The 20,000-nt window shown below is 39.6% G+C and overlaps 1 protein-coding gene across 1 annotated transcript in view; it reads right to left on the reverse strand.

Annotated features, from left to right (window-relative positions):
• The window catches only part of jam2a (junctional adhesion molecule 2a), a 21,643-nt gene extending 5,014 nt beyond the window's left edge, over positions 1-16,629 (reverse strand). The window contains 7 exon segments of the mRNA XM_079864016.1: positions 1,128-1,230; positions 3,066-3,123; positions 3,125-3,251; positions 3,561-3,710; positions 5,417-5,527; positions 5,608-5,673; positions 16,454-16,629. Of these exon segments, the coding sequence (XP_079720142.1) occupies positions 1,128-1,230; positions 3,066-3,123; positions 3,125-3,251; positions 3,561-3,710; positions 5,417-5,527; positions 5,608-5,673; positions 16,454-16,490 (652 nt within the window). The 5' untranslated portion in view covers positions 16,491-16,629.
• Between the last annotated feature and the right edge of the window lie 3,371 nt (positions 16,630-20,000).

The raw sequence follows: 20,000 nt of genomic DNA on the forward strand, positions 1-20,000 counted from the left end.
AGACTCTCGTGAAAGTGCTTATCTATAGCACGAAATGTATTTCTCGTACACATTTATTCGCCAAAAATAGTTTTTGCGTGCATATGATACGCACTTTATGGCGTGTAATACGAAAAAAACAACAAAAAAAAACTATTTTTGGCGTATAAATGGCACGATAAATAAAATGTGTCTGTTTATAAATTCAACAGTCTGTAAATTCCTTCAGAAAACAGCGTGTAGCGCACTTGAGCTTCTTTTCAGACGCAAATCTAATTTTAATTACTTTCTAATGGGAGCGGCAGCGCAATACTGTGATTAATATATATATATATATTACCTAATAAATTATGTTTCTATAGTTTTAATGAAAAACCAGGGGACCCCCCAAGGTAATTTTTTTGGGCCTTATGGGGGGTCCCTTGATGCTTATGGGGGGTCCCGGACCCCCCCCCCCCCCCAGCCCCCCCTCAATTCGAACACTGCACCAAACTCCATAAACGCCAGAAAAACCAGAAATAAATCCAACACTTGAAATCTGCAAAGCTCCTGTAGTGTTCTGTGTGTGTTAGACATTTTATTTAGGTTTTATAAAAGTTCAACTAAATGAAAATAAGTCAATCTTGCCATGAAACTATAGCTGAAATAAGATATTACGCATTTTTTATTTTATTTCACGTAATGAAAATGTGTTGAATGGTGTTAGTATTAGTTAACGATAATAACCCTGACTGAAAACTTTCTAAAAAGACTTTTATTTACTTTATTTTTATAGCGTGCGTTGTCCCGGAAATAGAGCTTTCGGTGTAACTCAATTCTGGATATAAAGTCAACATGAAATCAGATTTTTTATGGAATATTGCCTTTTATATCATTATTGTGTTAAATTAATGTTCATGTTAATCCTGAATCAGAATCAGTTCCTCTTGCAGCATCTCTTCTCTTCTCTGATGATGTGGGCGGGGCTATAACCTGTCACTCACATGACATCAGCCAATAGCAAACCACAACCATCCAATCAATTCCCCACAGACACAATCAAGCCCCGCCCACATTTGTTCTTGTTCCTGAAGCGTTTCGCTCGGATATACGGCACAATAGAGAGGAAAAGACCAGTGTGACTTCACTTCCGTGCGGCTTTGACTCACCGATCTGCATCAGCGTCCCCCGGCAGCTCTTCGGGGGGCCCACGCCGTTCTTGGCCTCGCAGTGATACTGCCCCGTGTCGGCCCGGCTCACCGTCTGGAAGCTCTGATCCGTACACAAGAGGATTAGTTAGAGGAGAGCAGCTAAACACAGCTTTATCTTCTTCAGTCGGACTGGGAATCAAGATCCGCTTCATCAAGTGTCACTTTGAATCACTCTAATGAGTCACTCACTCAATGAATCACTCTAATGAGTCACTCACTCAATGAATCAATATAATGAATCACTCACTCAATGAATCACTCTAATGAGTCACACACTCAATGAATCACTCTTTAGTCACAGGTTGTTCATATGACACGTTTTCCAACAATAATTGCTTAAAAACAGATTTAAACATTTAAATGTAGTATATACAAGAATATCTAGTAAAGTGTAATTTATTCCTGTGATCAAAGCTGAATGTTCAGCATCATTACTCCAGTCTTCAGTGTCACATGATCCTTCAGAAATCACTCTAATATGAGGATTTGATGATCAAGAAACATTTATGATTATTATCAGTGTTGAAAACAGTTATTTACATTTTTATTTCAGGATTCTGAAAGTTCAACAGAACAGCGTTTATCTGAAATAGAAGCTTTTGTGACTAAAATAAATGTCACTTTTGATCTAAAGAGTGCAGTCTGAGCTGAAAGCTGGCACAGAATGGTGATGTGTGTGTGTGTGTGTGTGTGTGTGTGTGTGTGTGTGTGTGTGTGTGTGTGTGTGTGTGTGTGTGTGTGACAGACAGTCAGTGTTGTTCAGAGACGCTCGTGTCGGTCTGTCAGCATCAGTTAGTCTGTGTGACGCTCAGAGATTCAGAAGAACATGAGGACATTCACTGACACACACACACACACACACACACACACACACACACACACACACACACACACACACGCACACACACAGGCGCACACTCAACACACACACACACACACACACACTCAACACACACACACACACACACACACACACACACACACTCAACACACACACTCAACACACACACACACACACACACGCACACACACTAAAACAGATTTATGATTAATCACTCGCTTTGTGATTATTTTCTCATTTGCTCATATTTGCCTATACACATATACACATATACATATTCTTCCGTTTAAATGAAGTGCATTCAGTGCTTATAATCTCAGCTCTGCCTGAAAGAAATGTTCATCAAAGACGTTTTACTGACAAATTTAACTTTAAATTTAATTTACATTTTTATATTTAATATTTAAATCTCAAGAAATACTTTCATGAAAGCCTTTATTTGATTTGACTATTATTTTGATTTGTATGTTTGAGTGCTGTCAAATCAATTAATCACATCTAACAAAAAAAATGTGTTTATATAATATATCTGTGTGTGTGTGTGTGTGTGTGTGTGTGTGTGTGTGTGTGTGTGTGTGTGTGTGTATTATATAAACACAAACTTTTATGTTAGACGCATATGTTTGTATATTTTATACTCTTAGGGTTAGGGTTAGGTTAGGGTTTTCTGTGTAAGCATCTTGAGAAGCTTGCTTAATATAATAATATAATTATTATTATGAATTCTATCAAAACTGAAGATGATGTTACAAACGTTTAGATTGTTTTGGTTAAAGAAATTAATACTTTTATTCATCAAAGACGTTAAATTGATCAAAATGGACATAATTATAATGTTACAAAAGATTCTATTTCAAATAAATGCTTTTGAATTTTCTGTTCATCAAAGAATCCAGAAAAATTCAATTTATGACGTTTCCACAGAAATAATCATTTTCAACACTGATAATAATCATAACTGTTTCTTGAGCATCAGATCCTCATATTAGAGTGATTTCTGAAGGGTCATGTGACCACTGAAGACGTGCATGAAGCGTGTGTGTGCTGATGCTGACCAGGACGCCGGTGAACTCGTTGACGGTGTAGCTGGCGTTGGGCTGGCGGATGGGGATCGGCGCGGTTGTCTTTATACCAGGTGTAGCTGGCGGGGGGGATGCTGTGATGGTCCCTACAGCGCAGCTCCACCAGGGAGCCCGTCAGAGCAGAGCTGGGAACCTCACAGGCCGGAGTCTGAGGAGGCACTGCAGAACACACAACACATGAGTGAGTGTGTGTGTGTGTGTGTGTGTGTGTGTGTGTGTGTGTGTGTGTGTGTGTGTGTGTGTGTGTGTGTGTGACGAGCGTTACCCAGAGAAATGATTACATTAAATAATTCCTCATGCCAATAAAGCACATTTGAATTTGAATTGATTGTTTAGGCTTACAGCAGCTCTAGAATAATGTTACTGTCCAGATAAAGTTCGTTTTGTGTAATATATCGCATTTATTTAGCAGTATATTCCCATATATGTTTGTGTTGCGTAAGGGGAGAGCGTGGAGACGAGCGTTACCCAGCACTTTTAGCGTGACGTTGGTCTCTCCCAGCGTGACGCTGTCGGCAGGAGCGCTAACCTCGCACCGGTACTCGCCCGCGTCCTCCTGAGTGACCCTGAGCAGCTTCACCGTCGCTCCCTGGATCTCCGCACGCTGCTGGAACGGCCCTGCACAACAATGATCATTACATTTACATTTATGCATTTGGCAGACGCTTTTATCCAAAGCGACTTACATTACACATTTACATTCTTATCAGTTCTTGCTTTCCCTGGGAATCGAACCCATGACCTTGGTGTTGCAAGCGCCAACGCTCTACTGCTCAAAACTTTGTTCTATAGCGCCTTTAAAGGGTCATCGGATGCCCATTTTCCACAATTTGGTATGATTCTTTAGGGTGTTCATGTAAAGTTTGTAACATACTTTGGTTAAAATTCCTCAGTGGTTGTGTAAAACAACACGCTTTCACCTCCTCAAAAACAGCGGAAAGGGTGGAAATATTCTAATACGGGAAATATGCTAATGTGGGAAATATGCTAATACGGGTCAGTCCGTCAATGGTTGTGGGCGGAGCATGAGCATTATGACATCATATTGTGCAGGAAATCCAAACGGCTTGATTATTGAGAGTGTTTAGACTTTATGAGGATTAAAAAAAGGAGTGAATTGATTTTTTCATTGTATGGTGGTTGTGTCCACACCCTGCAAACACACATTTATATGCAAACACCATATTAAAGTGAATTTAGCATCCGATGACCCCTTTAAACGTTGCATCTCAAACCATGTTACAAGAATACAATAAAAATACATTTATATAATAAGATACAAAATGAAAACATGCTGTTTTCTGAGTGTTCCCAGTTCATTGGCTTGGGTGGTTACAGGTCTGAGATCAGTTCAGGTCTGGTGTTCCTCAGGGCTCAGGTTTAGGCCCTTTACTCTTTAATAAATGATCACTATTATGCTGATGATACTCGTGGGGCTCTGTGGTTGCTAGAGTGTTACTAATATTTTTAGTGTGTTGCTATGTGGTTTCTAGGTGGTGTCTGCTAGGGCATATCTATATGATTTGCTAAAGTGTTCTGTGTGGTTGCTAAGGTGTTGCTATGTGGTTGCTGAGGCGTTATAAGTGATTTTTATCCTGTTGCTATGTGGTTGCCTCGGACATTGATCTATGGTTGTGATGGTGTATTGAGTGGTTGCTAGGGTGTTATGAGTGTTTTTTTGAGTGTTGCTATGCTATTTCTATGGTGTTGCTAAGGTGTCACAAATGTTTTTAGTGTGTTGCTATGTGGTTTCTAGGTGGTGTCTGCTAGGGAACATATATACAATTCTTAAGGTGTTCTGTGTTGTTGCTAAGGTGTTGCTATGTGGTTTCTGATGAGTTATAAGTGAATTTTTAGCCTGTTGCTATGTGGTTGTTAGGATGCTCTAGGCGTTTGCAAGGACTTGATAAATGGTTGCTAAGGTGTTATGAGTGTTGCTATGCAATTTCTAGGGTGTCGCTATGCTGTGGTTAAGGGTGTTATGAATGTTTTTAGGTGTTGCTATGTGGTTTCCAAGAGGTGTCTGCCAGAGAACATCTATACAATTGCTAAGGTGTTCTATGTGGTTGCTAAGGCGTTGCTATGTGGTTGCCGAGGTGTTATGAGTTATTTTTAACATGTTGCTATATGTTTGCTAGGGCATTGATATTTGACTGCTATGGTGTGGTTGCTAAGGCGTTGCTATGCAGTTCCTGAGGTGGTATAAGCAGGGGTTTTATATGTTGCCCTGCATTTGCTAGGTTTTTGCTGCATGGTTGCTAGGGTGTCGATATGCACACCTCTCCTCAACAAGACATTAGAGGAATCATTCGTTCGCCAGTTACCTACGAAACGTCCTTCATAATAAACGAAGGACACGTCTTTGTCCTTCTTCTTCCACTCGATGCGAGGGTTCATTTCCTTCTCGGTCTTGAACTCACAGGAAAGCTCGGCGTCTGTGGAGGACAAGCACACATCATGGAGTTAGTGCACATCGTCCCACTGACGTCTGCATGACGACGGCACACACACTCACTCGAGAACTCGTGCACTTCCACTCTGGGACTGCGGCTGGTGACGGTGACCGGGACGACAGGGACGCCTGAAACAGAGAACACAATAACAACACAATCTCAGTCTCCAAAAATACTGTGGCAAAAAGATGTTCACAAAAAAGCAGAGTGTGATGTTCAGATGTTCGTCATTGGTAGTTTGACTTCCTAGACGTTATGAATGTTTTTATTGTGTTGCTATGTGGTTTCTAGGGAGTTCTAGGTGTTTACTAGGGTATATCTGTATAGTCGCTAAGGTGTTTTTTAGTGGTTGCTAGGGTGTTATGAACGTTTATTAGTGTGTTGCTATATGGTGTTTGCTAAGGCATATATATGCGGTTGGTTATGGTTACTAAGGCGTTGCTATGTGGTTGCTGTTATGAGTGTATTTTGATATGTTACTATGTGGTTGCTAGGGTGTTCTAGGTGTTTGCTGGGGCATTGACATAAGGTTGCTATAGAGTTCTGGGTTGTTGCTAGGGTGTTTGCTTATCTTTCCTGCTGCTATGTTTTCCGTGTGGTCACTAAGGTGTTGCTATGTAGTGGCTAAGGTGTTATAAGTGATTTTTAGTGCGCTAGGGTGGCATTATGAGTGTGTTTTGAAATGTTGCTATGTGTTTGCTAGGATGTTCTAAGCATTTCCTATGGCATATCTATATGTGTGTGTGTATATATATATATATATATATATATTTGTCCTAAGTTGTTGCTAGGGTGTTGCTATGCGGTTGCTAGGATAATGAGTGTTTTTTTGTGTATTGTTATACCGTTGCTAGGGTGTTCTGAGTGGTTGCTAGTGTGGCATGTGGTTCCTGAAGTGGTATGGGTAGGTTCTGATATGTTTCTATGCAGTTGCTAGGGTGTTGCTATGCTGCATAGCAACTGAAGAGAGAATCATTTTTTTTATCTTTTTTTATATAGTGCTTTATACACAACAGACTCTTTCAAAGCTACTAATAGTGCTCTATGAGAAGTGTTTGCGGACTGAACAATCACAATATGGATTTCTAAACATAGTTGGTCTCATTCTTCACGGAAGGTCCAGCTTCTGTTCTCCTGTGTGTTTGTGGCTAAAGTTGGATTTCGATTCACTTGCAGGAAAAGGAAGCAGGTGTTTCCCTTCCTGAATAACATGACAGTCATTGTTGGTTTTCCTGTTTCTGCCCACGTGTGACCGGCTTTTAGACCACGACCCACAAGAGATCAAGTTCACTGACGAGACTATAGCTTTCCAGATCACACTCACTTTGTGCTGTGATGCTTTTACACTGCAAAAAAATGCTTTTCTTACTTAGTATTTTTGTCTTGTTTCCAGTTCAAACATCTAAACATTCTTAAATCAAGATGCATTTACTAGATGAGTAAAATGACATAAGATGTTTTGTCTTGTTTTCTGGGGAAACAAATCTAAATTAAGTGAGTTGATGCTTAAAAAAAGCAAAATGATCTGCCAATGGGGTCAGAAAAATAATCTTAATTCAAACATAAACAAGATTATTATGCTTACACCATTGGCAGATCATTTTGCTTTTTTTTTAAACTCACTTAATCTCATGTTTCCTCAGAAAACAAGACACAATATCTTATGTGATTTTACTCATCTAGTAAATGCATCTTGATTTAAGAATGTTTAGATATTTGAACTGGAAACAAGATAAAATCATTTTTTGCGGTGTACAAGATCCACGTTGCATTCATATAAATCACTTTTAGATTGCTACTTGATTAAAACATGTGATCACCAGAGGTGGCCTTTGCAATTCAGAGGCCGTTTCAAATAAAACAACATTAAATCTTCGTCCCTCAGCTGGAATGAAATGATACTAAATCAATGCCTTAACAAGAGATTCATTGAATCATTCAATGAAATGATTCGTTCGAGACGGCTGATTCATTCAGGGGCAAAGCAGAAGTGACTGAGTCGTTGAGTCGTTCATTAGAATGATTCGTTAAAAACGCGGATTCAATCAGTAACGAAACTAAAACTCGCGCAGTGGCTCAAAATAGAGGAAAAACTTACAATATTGTGTCTAAAAATGAGTCACCTCATTATTAACTTATTGTTTATTAAATTGTTGTATAAAATCATTATCAAACGTTCTGATATTCTGGAAAACAGCATGCTTTTGTTTGTGTGATATTGGTTACAAATATTAAAAACAAGAACTTATTCAACTTTATTTAATCATAACAGAGACCTCTTTTTCTTTTGTCTCTCTTGATCATGCAAGACCTAAACAACTGAAACCAGAACGAAGACCAGAGTTAATTCTTTGCCCGAAAGAACCACGAGACATTATTGCTGCTACATTATTAAAGCGGTGGTATAATGCTCTTATCACAAGATGTAAAATAAGTCTCTGATGTCCCCAGAGTGTGTGTGTGAAGTTTTAGCTCAAAATACCCCACAGATATTTTTATATAGAATCAGGGCTGCCAACTTTTGAGTTTAGCTTGGAGTGAGGGGGGTGTATGTAATTGTGATTGTCAAAACATTTGGTAACTAAATAGAATTTTATGAAGTTTAGTGACAACATGTTACAATGTTTACATTGTGCAATGACTGGTAGGATACAGTTTTTATTATTGCTTGACAAAAATTTCAAGATTTCAATTCCATTCTTGTGATTTGATTCCGATTTTGATTCAATATTGACTAATTTGGATACATGTTTATTTTAAATTTTATTTAAAAAAATAATCTCACCTAATGCTGTAAACATAGAGGGCCCAATCTGCTGGTATTATTAAAGGTTAAAAATAACAAATTAAATTAAATATAATGCAGTTTTTGTTATAATAACAATTATTTAATGACATAAGTAAAAATATAATAAATATGTAATATAGTGCTCAGCAAAATCTCCTCTCTAGCTACTTTTTCTATTCAGTTAACGTGCTATGGTCATTAAATGGCTTTCCTGAGGTAAATGTAACGTTATGTGACATAATTGTTCTCCTGCTGTTATATTAACCTCTTTTAGTGGTTGAAAAACACTAATTGGTCGATATTATGTATACTTTCGGTAAGTTGTACTGCATCTTTAAATAATAAAGTAACAGATGATCGGTTCACGTGCACTTGAACTGAGGCGCTCAGCGATCTGTCTCGTCACATTTACAAGCGCCAAACGTATTTTTTTCTGAATTTCGTAATAAAATTGACGGAATCTAAGAGCTGAGAATTAGTTTAATATTAAAATTAGGTTACCTCTTTGCTCCGCAATTTTTCTGTGCGTGAGAAAATGGATGTGTGGTGTGAGAGCGTGTGAAAAGTGTCAATTGCGTGAGAGTTGGCAGCCCTGTAGAATGTTAAAATTGTCACTTTTTGAGGGTGAGCAAAAACACACGTTCCTGTTCCTTTAAATGCAAATGAGCCGCTGCTCCTGTCACAGGGGGCGGAGCTACAACAGCTTGTGTCCTTTTACCTCACACACACATGCACTGAAAATTTCAAAAACTTTTAGCCTTTTATGTTCAAACCGGAGTCAGACAATGATGGAGAGACTCGAGAAGAAGTGACAACATGTAGAAGCAACAGGACATTTCTGAATGGTTAGTTGGTGAATTTATGAAGCTGATGTGGAGTTATCTTCTAGTCATTGATTAGCATATTCTGTCTTGATAATCTATAAATCGTGTTCAGGGGGCGGGGTTTATGTAAATTCTAGGGTTGGTGATGTCACTAACCCGGGAGGAATGTGGTGTAGTCTCTACCAGCCGTTTGTTGTAGTCCTTAAAAAGCGATTTCTGTAAAAGCAAATATCTCCCTTTGCTCTGAACTTTGAGCGTTGTAACTTTGCAGATGTTGTTTATGCTCAAACAGCAACATTACACACTAACTAAAGCTAGAAAAGTGAAATCATAATCAACCACCCCTTTAAATCAAAATGAAATGAATCGTTCAAATGAGGAGTAATGTGCAGATAAATGACCGTGTCCTTGAGTAATTCTTTTGTTTAATTCCAATGTCAAAGTGCAGCTGATAATGACCAGCGGAAGCAGAACGTCCAAAACACTGCGTGGAAATGCTGTTTCCTGACAGATAAAATCAGGAGTGTGTGTGTGATTGATTACAGTGATTAATTCGTTTCATCGTTTAGAGGAAGAGAGTGTGATGTCATTTCACGACCGCTGCAGTTTCAGATAACAATAACAACAGTGTTTTCTGGAAGCCGCTCATGTCTCGACTTTCCTCCATATCCGTGTTATTACTCCAGTTCTGGAGCGGAAATAACGGGAACGTCTTATCAAACCTCATGAGCTGCTGTCAATCATACTCTCACATTAGAGTTCACTTCATTCACATTTAGAAAACTATCGTCAGATTCACACAGAAACTCAAAAGATCTTCACCACAACCCGACAAAATAAAAGTTCAGCTTAACTTGAAATTTTAACAGATTTAGACCCGGAAATCTTTTTTTTTTTTTTTTTATTTAAAAAAAATTTAGTATTTATCAGAGGGGTCCAAGATCCTGGGACTTCTGTCGCACTTGAACCACAAATACACACACAAAAAATTGAATGGTTTCGAGGAGTTTTGTGGTTGGAATTTAAAAAAGTAACAAATCCTTCATTCACGGGTCAATTTGACCCCCTTAGGAATGAATGGAAGCGAGAAATGCTTCAGTACACATAGAAACACCTAAAAATGCTCAAAATTCAAACTAAAAATGCTCAAACTTTACCAAAAACATGTGTATCTGAATAGAGGATAAACTGGCTTTAGGACCCAGAGGAACAGCTCATTTACTCCATATAGAGATGTAAGTCCATCTAGAGTCATGAAATATCATCTTATATTATTATTATTCCAAAAGAGGTCAAAGACACTCAATGTAAGAAATTTTGAGCTGAATTAAAAGAGTTATACATGAAATTGTGAGTTATTTTGAATTTAAGTTGAAAGAATGTGATGAATGTGCTAAAATTACTCTTTATTTATTATTTATTGATCAAATCTAGTCATTAAAAGGTAAATAAAATAACAAAAAAATCTCCCCAAAAAATTGCATTAAAAAATATAAATTAAATAAAATAATTAAGTATAATTTTAGGGCTTCGGGTCATTTTGACCCGCGAGGGAAAGATGTGTTATAAAGTGTGAGGGAAGGATGAAGGTTAATATTGTACTTCTCAAAGTCATAATAATGGTGCTGTCAAATCGATTAATTGCATTAAAAAAATGTAGGCAACATTTCTAATGCTTGAAATGTTTTTAATAGAGTTGTAATAACCCTGGGTCCAGTTAAACCAGCAGCTTCTTCAACTCTCGTACGATTCACAGGATAAGAAATCATTCTCAGTTCAGTTCTCTTCAAAGCCGTACGAGTGTCTTTCTTCAGTGGAGCAGAAGAGGAGATGTTCGGCAGATCGTTCACACACTTCACTGGAGAAAGACAGTCGAACGGCTCTGAGGAAGTCGAGGTCAAACGTTACTCTAACACACAGCAGAATAGAGGGATTTCACTCAGTGTTATCGCAGAGCTCGACCTTGTACCTGCTGTCTTATCAGCTCTCTCTCCGACTGACAGATGCTGAGACCAGTGTGTGTGTGTGTGTGTGTGTGTGTGTGTGTGTGTGTGACGGGAATGAACGCACATGGAAACACAGTGTCGAGTCTGATAGACGCTCACAGGAGCTGCTGCAGTCAGATAAGAGGAACCGACAGCAAATGTCCCTGTGAAAACCACACACACACACACACACACACACACACACACACACACACTGATTCACTCACACTCACATACACCCACTCACTCTCAATCACACACACACTCACTCACTCACACACTGGTTCACTCACTCACACACACAATCACACACACACACTGATTCACTCACTCACACACACAATCACACACACTCACTCTCTCACGCACACACACTGATTCACTCACTCTCTCTCTCTCACACACACACACACACACACACACACACTGATCCACTCACTCACACTCTCTCACACACACACACACACACACACACAATCACCCACACTCACATACACACACACACACTGACTCACTCACTCACACTCTCACATACACTCACTCACAATCACACACTCACTCACACACACTGAGTCACTCACACACTTACACACTCACACCCACACGCACTCACACACACACACACACACACAGCTGTCACCGCTGAAGTCCCGAGTCAGCACACACACACACACACACACTCGCTCACTGATTGACAGCTCTTAAACACCAAAAGCTCAACAACAAATGCAAGTGAATCTTAAACGGAGATTTAAAGACGTCTGATCAAACATTCAGATCATATTTCACCCCAAAACTACAACCAATACATAAAGACAACACAACATTGTTTTTTAAATTAGCCTAATTATAATGTGCGGTGGATTTTTTACCATGGAAATCTGACTTTAGATTTTAAACTTATGATCAACTTTTATCACACTGCCCATTTTTATGTCTAATGGTGACTAACTTTCCATTCCAGATCTAACAATAAAACAGAATATTTCTTACTTCCTTTTATTTAGGATGTAGCCATCAGACGAACTTTCGATATGATCTGGGGCCGTATTCACAAACTTTTGACTCAATGTAACCTTGGTCAAATGCAACTTTGAAAATGGACTCAGTGTTCTGGTTTTTTTACTGTATTGTGAAATGATTGACTGGAATATTAACCCCTTACAATGTTTTTGATATTTTGCTGATGGGGGGGGGGGGGGGGGGGGGGTTGGCTTGCTTTAAACAATTTAACCAATCATTTTGATAGAGCTTGACATGTTAGTCATGATGATTCTATTTTGATGTGTCTGGTTTTATCCTATAAAGCCTGTTGTATTCTTCTGTTGAGTGCCGACTAGTCTCTCCCTATGGAGGATCCCTTTCCCACTCTACAGATAAAGCGTTGTCAGGAAAATTCGTTTCGCGTATCTACCCCGAAGTGACAAAATAAAATAAAATTCTGTATCAAAATTTATAAGGAAAGACCAGTAGCCTACTTTGTTTAGGCTTGGTTTGTAGGGAATTACAAACCTGCGCACATTCAAACGCACATAAAGAACCAATTCTTAATGCGCATGTGCACGCCATCAGCGTTTCTCACAGGTTCGCGTTTAAAGTCTGTGTAGAGAGAAAGGTGTCGTCTTAGCGGCCCCTAATTTAATCACAAATGATCGTTGCGACGGAAGCGAATCAATCAAAACTAACTTTAGAAAGAGCTTATTCATGCCAGAAAGGTTCTAAACCTTATGTAGCCTAGCTCCTCCGCCTCTTTTCAGCGCTACGCTCGTTGTCTTTTGACTTCCGGTCTGTATTTATGCGCGTTTATGAATGAACGGCTCGTTTTAAAATCTTCCCGGTCGACTGACATTTGTTAAGTCATCTGCTTTAAACATTACAGTCCTCATGATAACTTTCGTTAACTTTACATTAAGCAAATCCACTTAAAAAGCTAATAGGGTATATGTCGAACGTCGCATGACGAAACCGGAAACCTGGTCTCATCGCATCCGCTTGTCATAGAAAGTGTTAACAGCCGTATGAACTGACGCCGATATCTATGGAATTTTAAGGTAATCAGCTAACCTACCTATCTCACTTTGTTATTGGCGTTTTATTCTATTTAAATATCTAAACGTTAGTGTGAAGATTTTTTTTTTTTTTTACTTTTAAATATCGATCTTCACATGCGAGGGACATTGTGATCATCTTTGCTCGCTCCTTTTAAGTTATCTTGAGTAAAACAGTAAAAAAATGCAAGAAGCACATACAAAAGACCTGAACCGGAAGCGATGCGTTCTGTTTTCCGGTTTCGTAATGCGACGTTCGACATATACCCTATTACTCCTGGACAGCAGCGCCATAGAAATATACAGAGCGACCGCAAAAACGGAAGTTAAAAGACAATATTCTAAAGATGGCGGCGCACTCGTTTCTCTGGCGCATAAGGTCCATTTAAGTGTCGATCAGTAGACGCGACAGATTTCTTTATTAAGTGTCGATTTACAGACGCTAGATAGTCAGGGTTAGTAAAAACCCATTACAAATGTCAACTAAAGACAAATTACCCTGTATTGTGTCGTCCAGAGTTTTCTTTTTAATATATTAATAAATAATAATAATTACATGATACATTAATTATATTAATTATTATTAAAAACTTGTATTTTTCCTGTAATTTTAGGGGAAGTATGAGCTAGGCATGTTCTCTACAGTTTAATAAGATAAAACTACAAAAACTACAACTGCTCGAGTGAGAACGCTTGTGCTTATAATACAGAATAAACATGAAAATGATCCAGCGATGATTGATTATGATCCGAGTCTGTGGAGCGACAGACCCTGAAAGAACAAAGAACCTTTGTGTGTGTGTGTGTGTGTGTGTGTGTGTGTGTGTGTGTGTGTGTGTGTGTGTGTGTGTGTGAGAAATAGAGAAAGAGAGAGAGAGAGTGAGTGAGTGAGTGTGTGTGTGTGTGTGTGTGTGTGTGTGTGTGTGTGTGTGTGAGAAATAGAGAAAGAGAGAGAGAGAGTGTGTGAGTGTGTGTGTGTGATCTCATGTTGTGCAGAAAAACCATCAAACTCAGACTAGAGTCAACAGATGCAGAGACGCACATCTGAACCCACACAAACACACTCACACAAACACAAACACACTCAGCATCACAAACACAAACACACTCAGCATCACAAACACACTCACACAAACACACTCAGCATCACAAACACACTCACACAAACACACTCACACAAATGCACTCAGCATCACAAACACACTCACACAAACACACTCAGCATCACAAACACACTCACACAAACACACTCAGCATCACAAACACACTCACACACAGCATCACAAACACACTCACACAAACACACTCAGCATCACAAACACACTCACACAAACACACTCAGCATCACAAACACACTCACACACAACATCACAAACACACTCACACAAACACACAGCATCACAAACACACTAACACAAACACACTCAGCATCACAAACACACTCACACTCAGCATCACAAACACACTCACACAAACACACTCAGCATCACAAACACACTCACACAAACACACTCACACAAACACACTCAGCATCACAAACACACTAACACAAACACACTCAGCATCACAAACACACTCACACTCAGCATCACAAACACACTCACACAAACACACTCAGCATCACAAACACACTCACACAAACACACTCAGCATCACAAACACACTCACACAAACACACTCAGCATCACAAACACACTCACACAAACACACTCAGCATCACAAACACACTAACACAAACACACTCAGCATCACAAACACACTCACACTCAGCATCACAAACACACTCACACAAACACACTCAGCATCACAAACACACTCACACTCAGCATCACAAACACACTCACACAAACACACTCAGCATCACAAACACACTCACACAAACACACTCAGCATCACAAACACACTAACACAAACACACTCAGCATCACAAACACACTCACACTCAGCATCACAAACACACTCACACAAACACACTCAGCATCACAAACACACTCACACAAACACACTCAGCATCACAAACACACTCACACAAACACACTCAGCATCACAAACACACTCACACAAACACACAGCATCACAAACACACTCACACTCAGCATCACAAACACACTCACACAAACACACTCAGCATCACAAACACACTCACACAAACACACTCAGCATCACAAACACACTCACACAAACACACTCACACAAACACACTCAGCATCACAAACACACTCACACAAACACACTCAGCATCACAAACACACTCACACAAACACACTCAGCATCACAAACACACTCACACAAACACACAGCATCACAAACACACTCACACAAACACACAGCATCACAAACACACTCACACAAACACACAGCATCACAAACACACTCACACAAACACACTCAGCATCACAAACACACTCACACTCAGCATCACAAACACACTCACACAAACACACAGCATCACAAACACACTCACACAAACACACAGCATCACAAACACACTCACACAAACACACTCAGCATCACAAACACACTCACACAAACACACAGCATCACAAACACACTCACACAAACACACAGCATCACAAACACACTCACACAAACACACAGCATCACAAACACACTCACACAAAACACACTCAGCATCACAAACACACTCACACAAACACACTCACACAAACACACTCAGCATCACAAACACACTCACACAAACACACTCAGCATCACAAACACACTCACACAAACACTCAGCATCACAAACACACTCAATGACTTTTAGAACATTAAATAAAGCATCTCATGATATCTCAGAAACAGGAGAGCATCACACACACACACACACACACACACATCACACACACTGGAACTCGGAGTGAGTTATTGATCATGTCACTATATTAGTTATGAAGATGATCTCAGCTCATCATCTTCTGTTTACTTCAAGCGTAATACCATTCATAATTGAAATATAAACTCACTTTTTAATTTACTATCTTTCATAAGATTGTTACTCCAACCCTTACTTACTTTACTGTGTAATTTACTATAATATACATATAACATATATATATATGCTTTTGTTTTAGTCCAATAATTTGTAAATGGAAAACTTTTGCAGGTGGAATCAACACGTGTTCAGATGATACACTATTTAATTTAATAAAGTTGCCTATGACGTGTGACACACACACACACACACACACACACCGCAGTCTAATCTTATTCTAAAGGGGATCCTGAGACTTTAAGAAGATCACATGGAACAAAGCACTTACCCTGAATTAATATCAGCAAAGCCACGGACGCGAACATGTTATCCACACACACACGATGAACTTTATATCCACACACTCGATGAACTTCACGGAAGAATCCCGAGATAATCGCTTATAAATCCAGTGTGTCGAAACTGTGTTTGATTCGCTGCGCGCGCCCTGATGAACAAACTCACACACTGACTGACTCTGAACGCGCGCGTGTGTGTGTGTGTGTGTGTGTCTCTCTCTCTCTCTCTCTCTCTCTCTCTCCTCTCTCTCTCTCCTCTCTCTCTCTCTCTGTGTGTGTGTGTGTGTGTGTGTGTGTGTGTGTGTGTGTGTGTGTCTCTCTCTCTCTCTCTCTCTCTCTCTCTCTCTCTCTATCTGTGTGTGTGTCTGTCTCTTTCTCTCTCTCTCTCTCTCTCTCTCTTTCTCTCTCTCTCTCTCTGTGTGTGTGTGTGTGTGTGTGTGTGTGTGTGTGTGTGTGTGTGTGTGTGTGTGTGGAACAGAGGGCGGGAACAAGATTTAACCATACCAACACAAGACCAGATATTGGGATTATTATAGTAATAATAACTGTCATAAAGTCTGTAGACTCTATTTCTGCCACATACAATAAACATGCGTTTACATAATAACCATAAACAGTGTACCGTTCTGCTAAAGAACTATTTTAATTCGCGGAAGCATTGCCTATACTTTTCTTTAATTTAACATGTCACTATAGCCGAACTGTGACTGAACACTGTATTTAATGTGCCTCGGAAGAACTGTTGAATGAAGCATGTAAATATGAAGTTATGATGGATAAAAGTTTGATCTGGCGAGTCTACTGTAGATGAGAGGTAGATCTGTCGAATAAAAGCTGTTTATAAAGAGCTTCACTGACATCAGTGATAATGATCGACTGTAATCAGGCATGAAACGAGATAATTACTCCAGTCAGTCATGGAAACACACACACACACACACACACACACCACGACTCGATGGACACATCCTGCTCATCATGAATATTAAAAAGATCAAGATAGAAATACACAGGGCCTTATATAAGAATTATAAACTGAGCAATATTGTTTATTTTGGTTCATTCCTATTAACACTCTCTCTCTCACACACACACACACACACACACACACACACACACACACACACACACACACTCCTGTATGATAAAGCTGTTTGACTAACAGTGTGTGTTTGCTTTGGGAAGAACAGCTGACGAGTGTAACGTCTGGATTTCACATTCTTAATGCACAGAAGCACCTATCCAGACATGTGTGTCCACTGGTGTGTGTGTGTGTGTGTGAGAGAGAGAGAGAGAGAGAGGAGAGAGAGAGAGAGAGAGAGAGAGAGTGTGTGTGTGTGTGTGTGTGTGTGTGTGTGTGAGAGAGAGAGGGGGGGTGTGTGTGTGTGTGTGTGTGTGTGTGAGAGAGAGAGAGAGAGAGAGAGAGAGAGAGAGAGAGAGAGAGAGTGTGTGTGTGTGTGTGTGTGTGTGTGTGTGTGTGTGTGTGTGTGTGTGTGTGTGAGTCTGAGTGTCAGTATGGGTGTGCGAGTGAGTGTGAGTCTGTGTGTCTGAGAGAATGTGAGTCTCTCTCTGTGTGTGTGTGTGTGTGTGTGTGTGTGTGTGTGTGTGTGTGTGTTTGTGTGTGTGTGTGTATGGGTGTGGATCAGGGTGTGTCACACACACACACACAACAGCTGGTCAGCACGTTCACCTCGGGGTCGTAGAGGATCATGTTTCCCTCCGTCACACACAAATCAACACCAGTGATGCGTTACACATCTGATCTCTCGGTTCTGCCTTCAAACAGTTCAAACTTCACAACAGATTTCAGCAGATTTCATTGCTTTCATTTCTTTTTTTGAAATGTTACAGAAAACATGATCTTATGAGGCATTATCTAATTAAAATAAGCACGAAACTGAATGTGTTTCCAGCACATGAATCTGAACACTGGATGAATGTTAGAACTAAAGGTTTTTTATCACTCCATTAATCAGAAATTACTTAAAAAGTCATAATTATGTTTTTAAAAAATCTAAATTATAAATAAAAGGTCAAAATTCTGACATCATAAAAAAAGTAAATACACAAAAAGTCATAATTTCCACTTTTCATCTATTAGTATGTCACACCATAAATCAGAGATACCGTCAACAGACAGAAAGAACATGTTTTTAGAGTAAAATGTAGAATAAATCAAGTGAATAGTATAAGAACAACCCTTCAGAATATAGATATGAATAAATGTGTAGAGTCTGGTGTGTGCGAAGCTGCTGAAGTGGAGATTTCTGACTCAAACTCTCCATCTTTAAAGAGGTTTGAGATTAAATAAACTCTTAAATGTGTTTAGTCACACGTTATAGAGGAAAACTGAGCAGTGCATGAAGAACACTGGCTTAGCCTGTAGAGTCTCGCCTTAAATTGTGATGGATTAAACTACCAGTCAGCTCCTCTGCCATTTAAACACACACACACACACACACACACACACACACACACACACACACACACACACACACACACAGCACCTGTCTGCATGCGACAGACACAGCAGCTGCAACAATCCTGACAGTCACACTCACTTTTACAACACTGCCTTTGTCTTCGCCCTGACAAAGTGCTGACTGCTTATTTCACACACACACACACACACACACACACACACAGCAGATGCAGAGATGAATAAATGTGATCTGGCTGTTGGGCAAATGTGATTTAATATATTGCCAAAAAACTCATTCCATGCGAGTACATGAACGCTAAAACTTCCAGCTATGCGAACTCCTGTTCCAGCATGTTCGGTTTCGTAATGCGACAGAAGCTCAGCAGACTTTCCTGCAAACGTCTTCCTGGCCAAAACATCTTACGCCCTTTTATACAACAAGCCTTGATGTTGTTTCAGGCTCTAATAGAACTTGAATGTTGATTATTCTCCTCATATTCTCCATTGTTGCGGCTCCTCTCTTCCCAGTCTGTCAGTAACGCTCTGTTTACTTCCTGTCTCTATGAAGCCCCTCCTTCTGAAAAGCACACTGTGCTCTGATTGGTCGGCTGGAGCAGTGTGTTGTGATTGGTCGAGCACTTTGAGTGTGTTTGGGAAATGTCCCGCCCCTTTCCATAACCGCCAGTTTAACACACTACTAACTAACTCAACCAGGCTCCGCCCCTTTATTCTGCACATTAATTATTATAATGAGGAATATTGTGACGTGTTCGTTCCCGGAAGAAACTCAAGACTACAATGGAGGCGTTTCAGGAGTTCAGAAACACTGACACTGATATAGAGAAGAACTGGAGATTATTCATGATCAAACAGCAACATTACACACTAAAGAGAGATGAAGATGGAGAAAATCACACTCACAGACTCACACTGATCTACTAGCAGGCACGGCGTTATGGGTGGGCCTGACGGGCCTAGGCCCACCCACTTTTTAACAGGCCCACCCAAAACTTTTCTTCAAAAAGAAAAAAACTTTTAATATATTCTAAGTTTGTCAAGAATTATAAAAAAATGGCAATAAGCTCATCATTTGTGCTAAAATAGTCTAAATGTTT

The sequence above is a fragment of the Squalius cephalus genome (genome assembly GCF_949319135.1).
Source record: "Squalius cephalus genome assembly, chromosome: 2".
Taxonomy (NCBI): Eukaryota; Metazoa; Chordata; class Actinopteri; order Cypriniformes; family Leuciscidae; genus Squalius; species Squalius cephalus.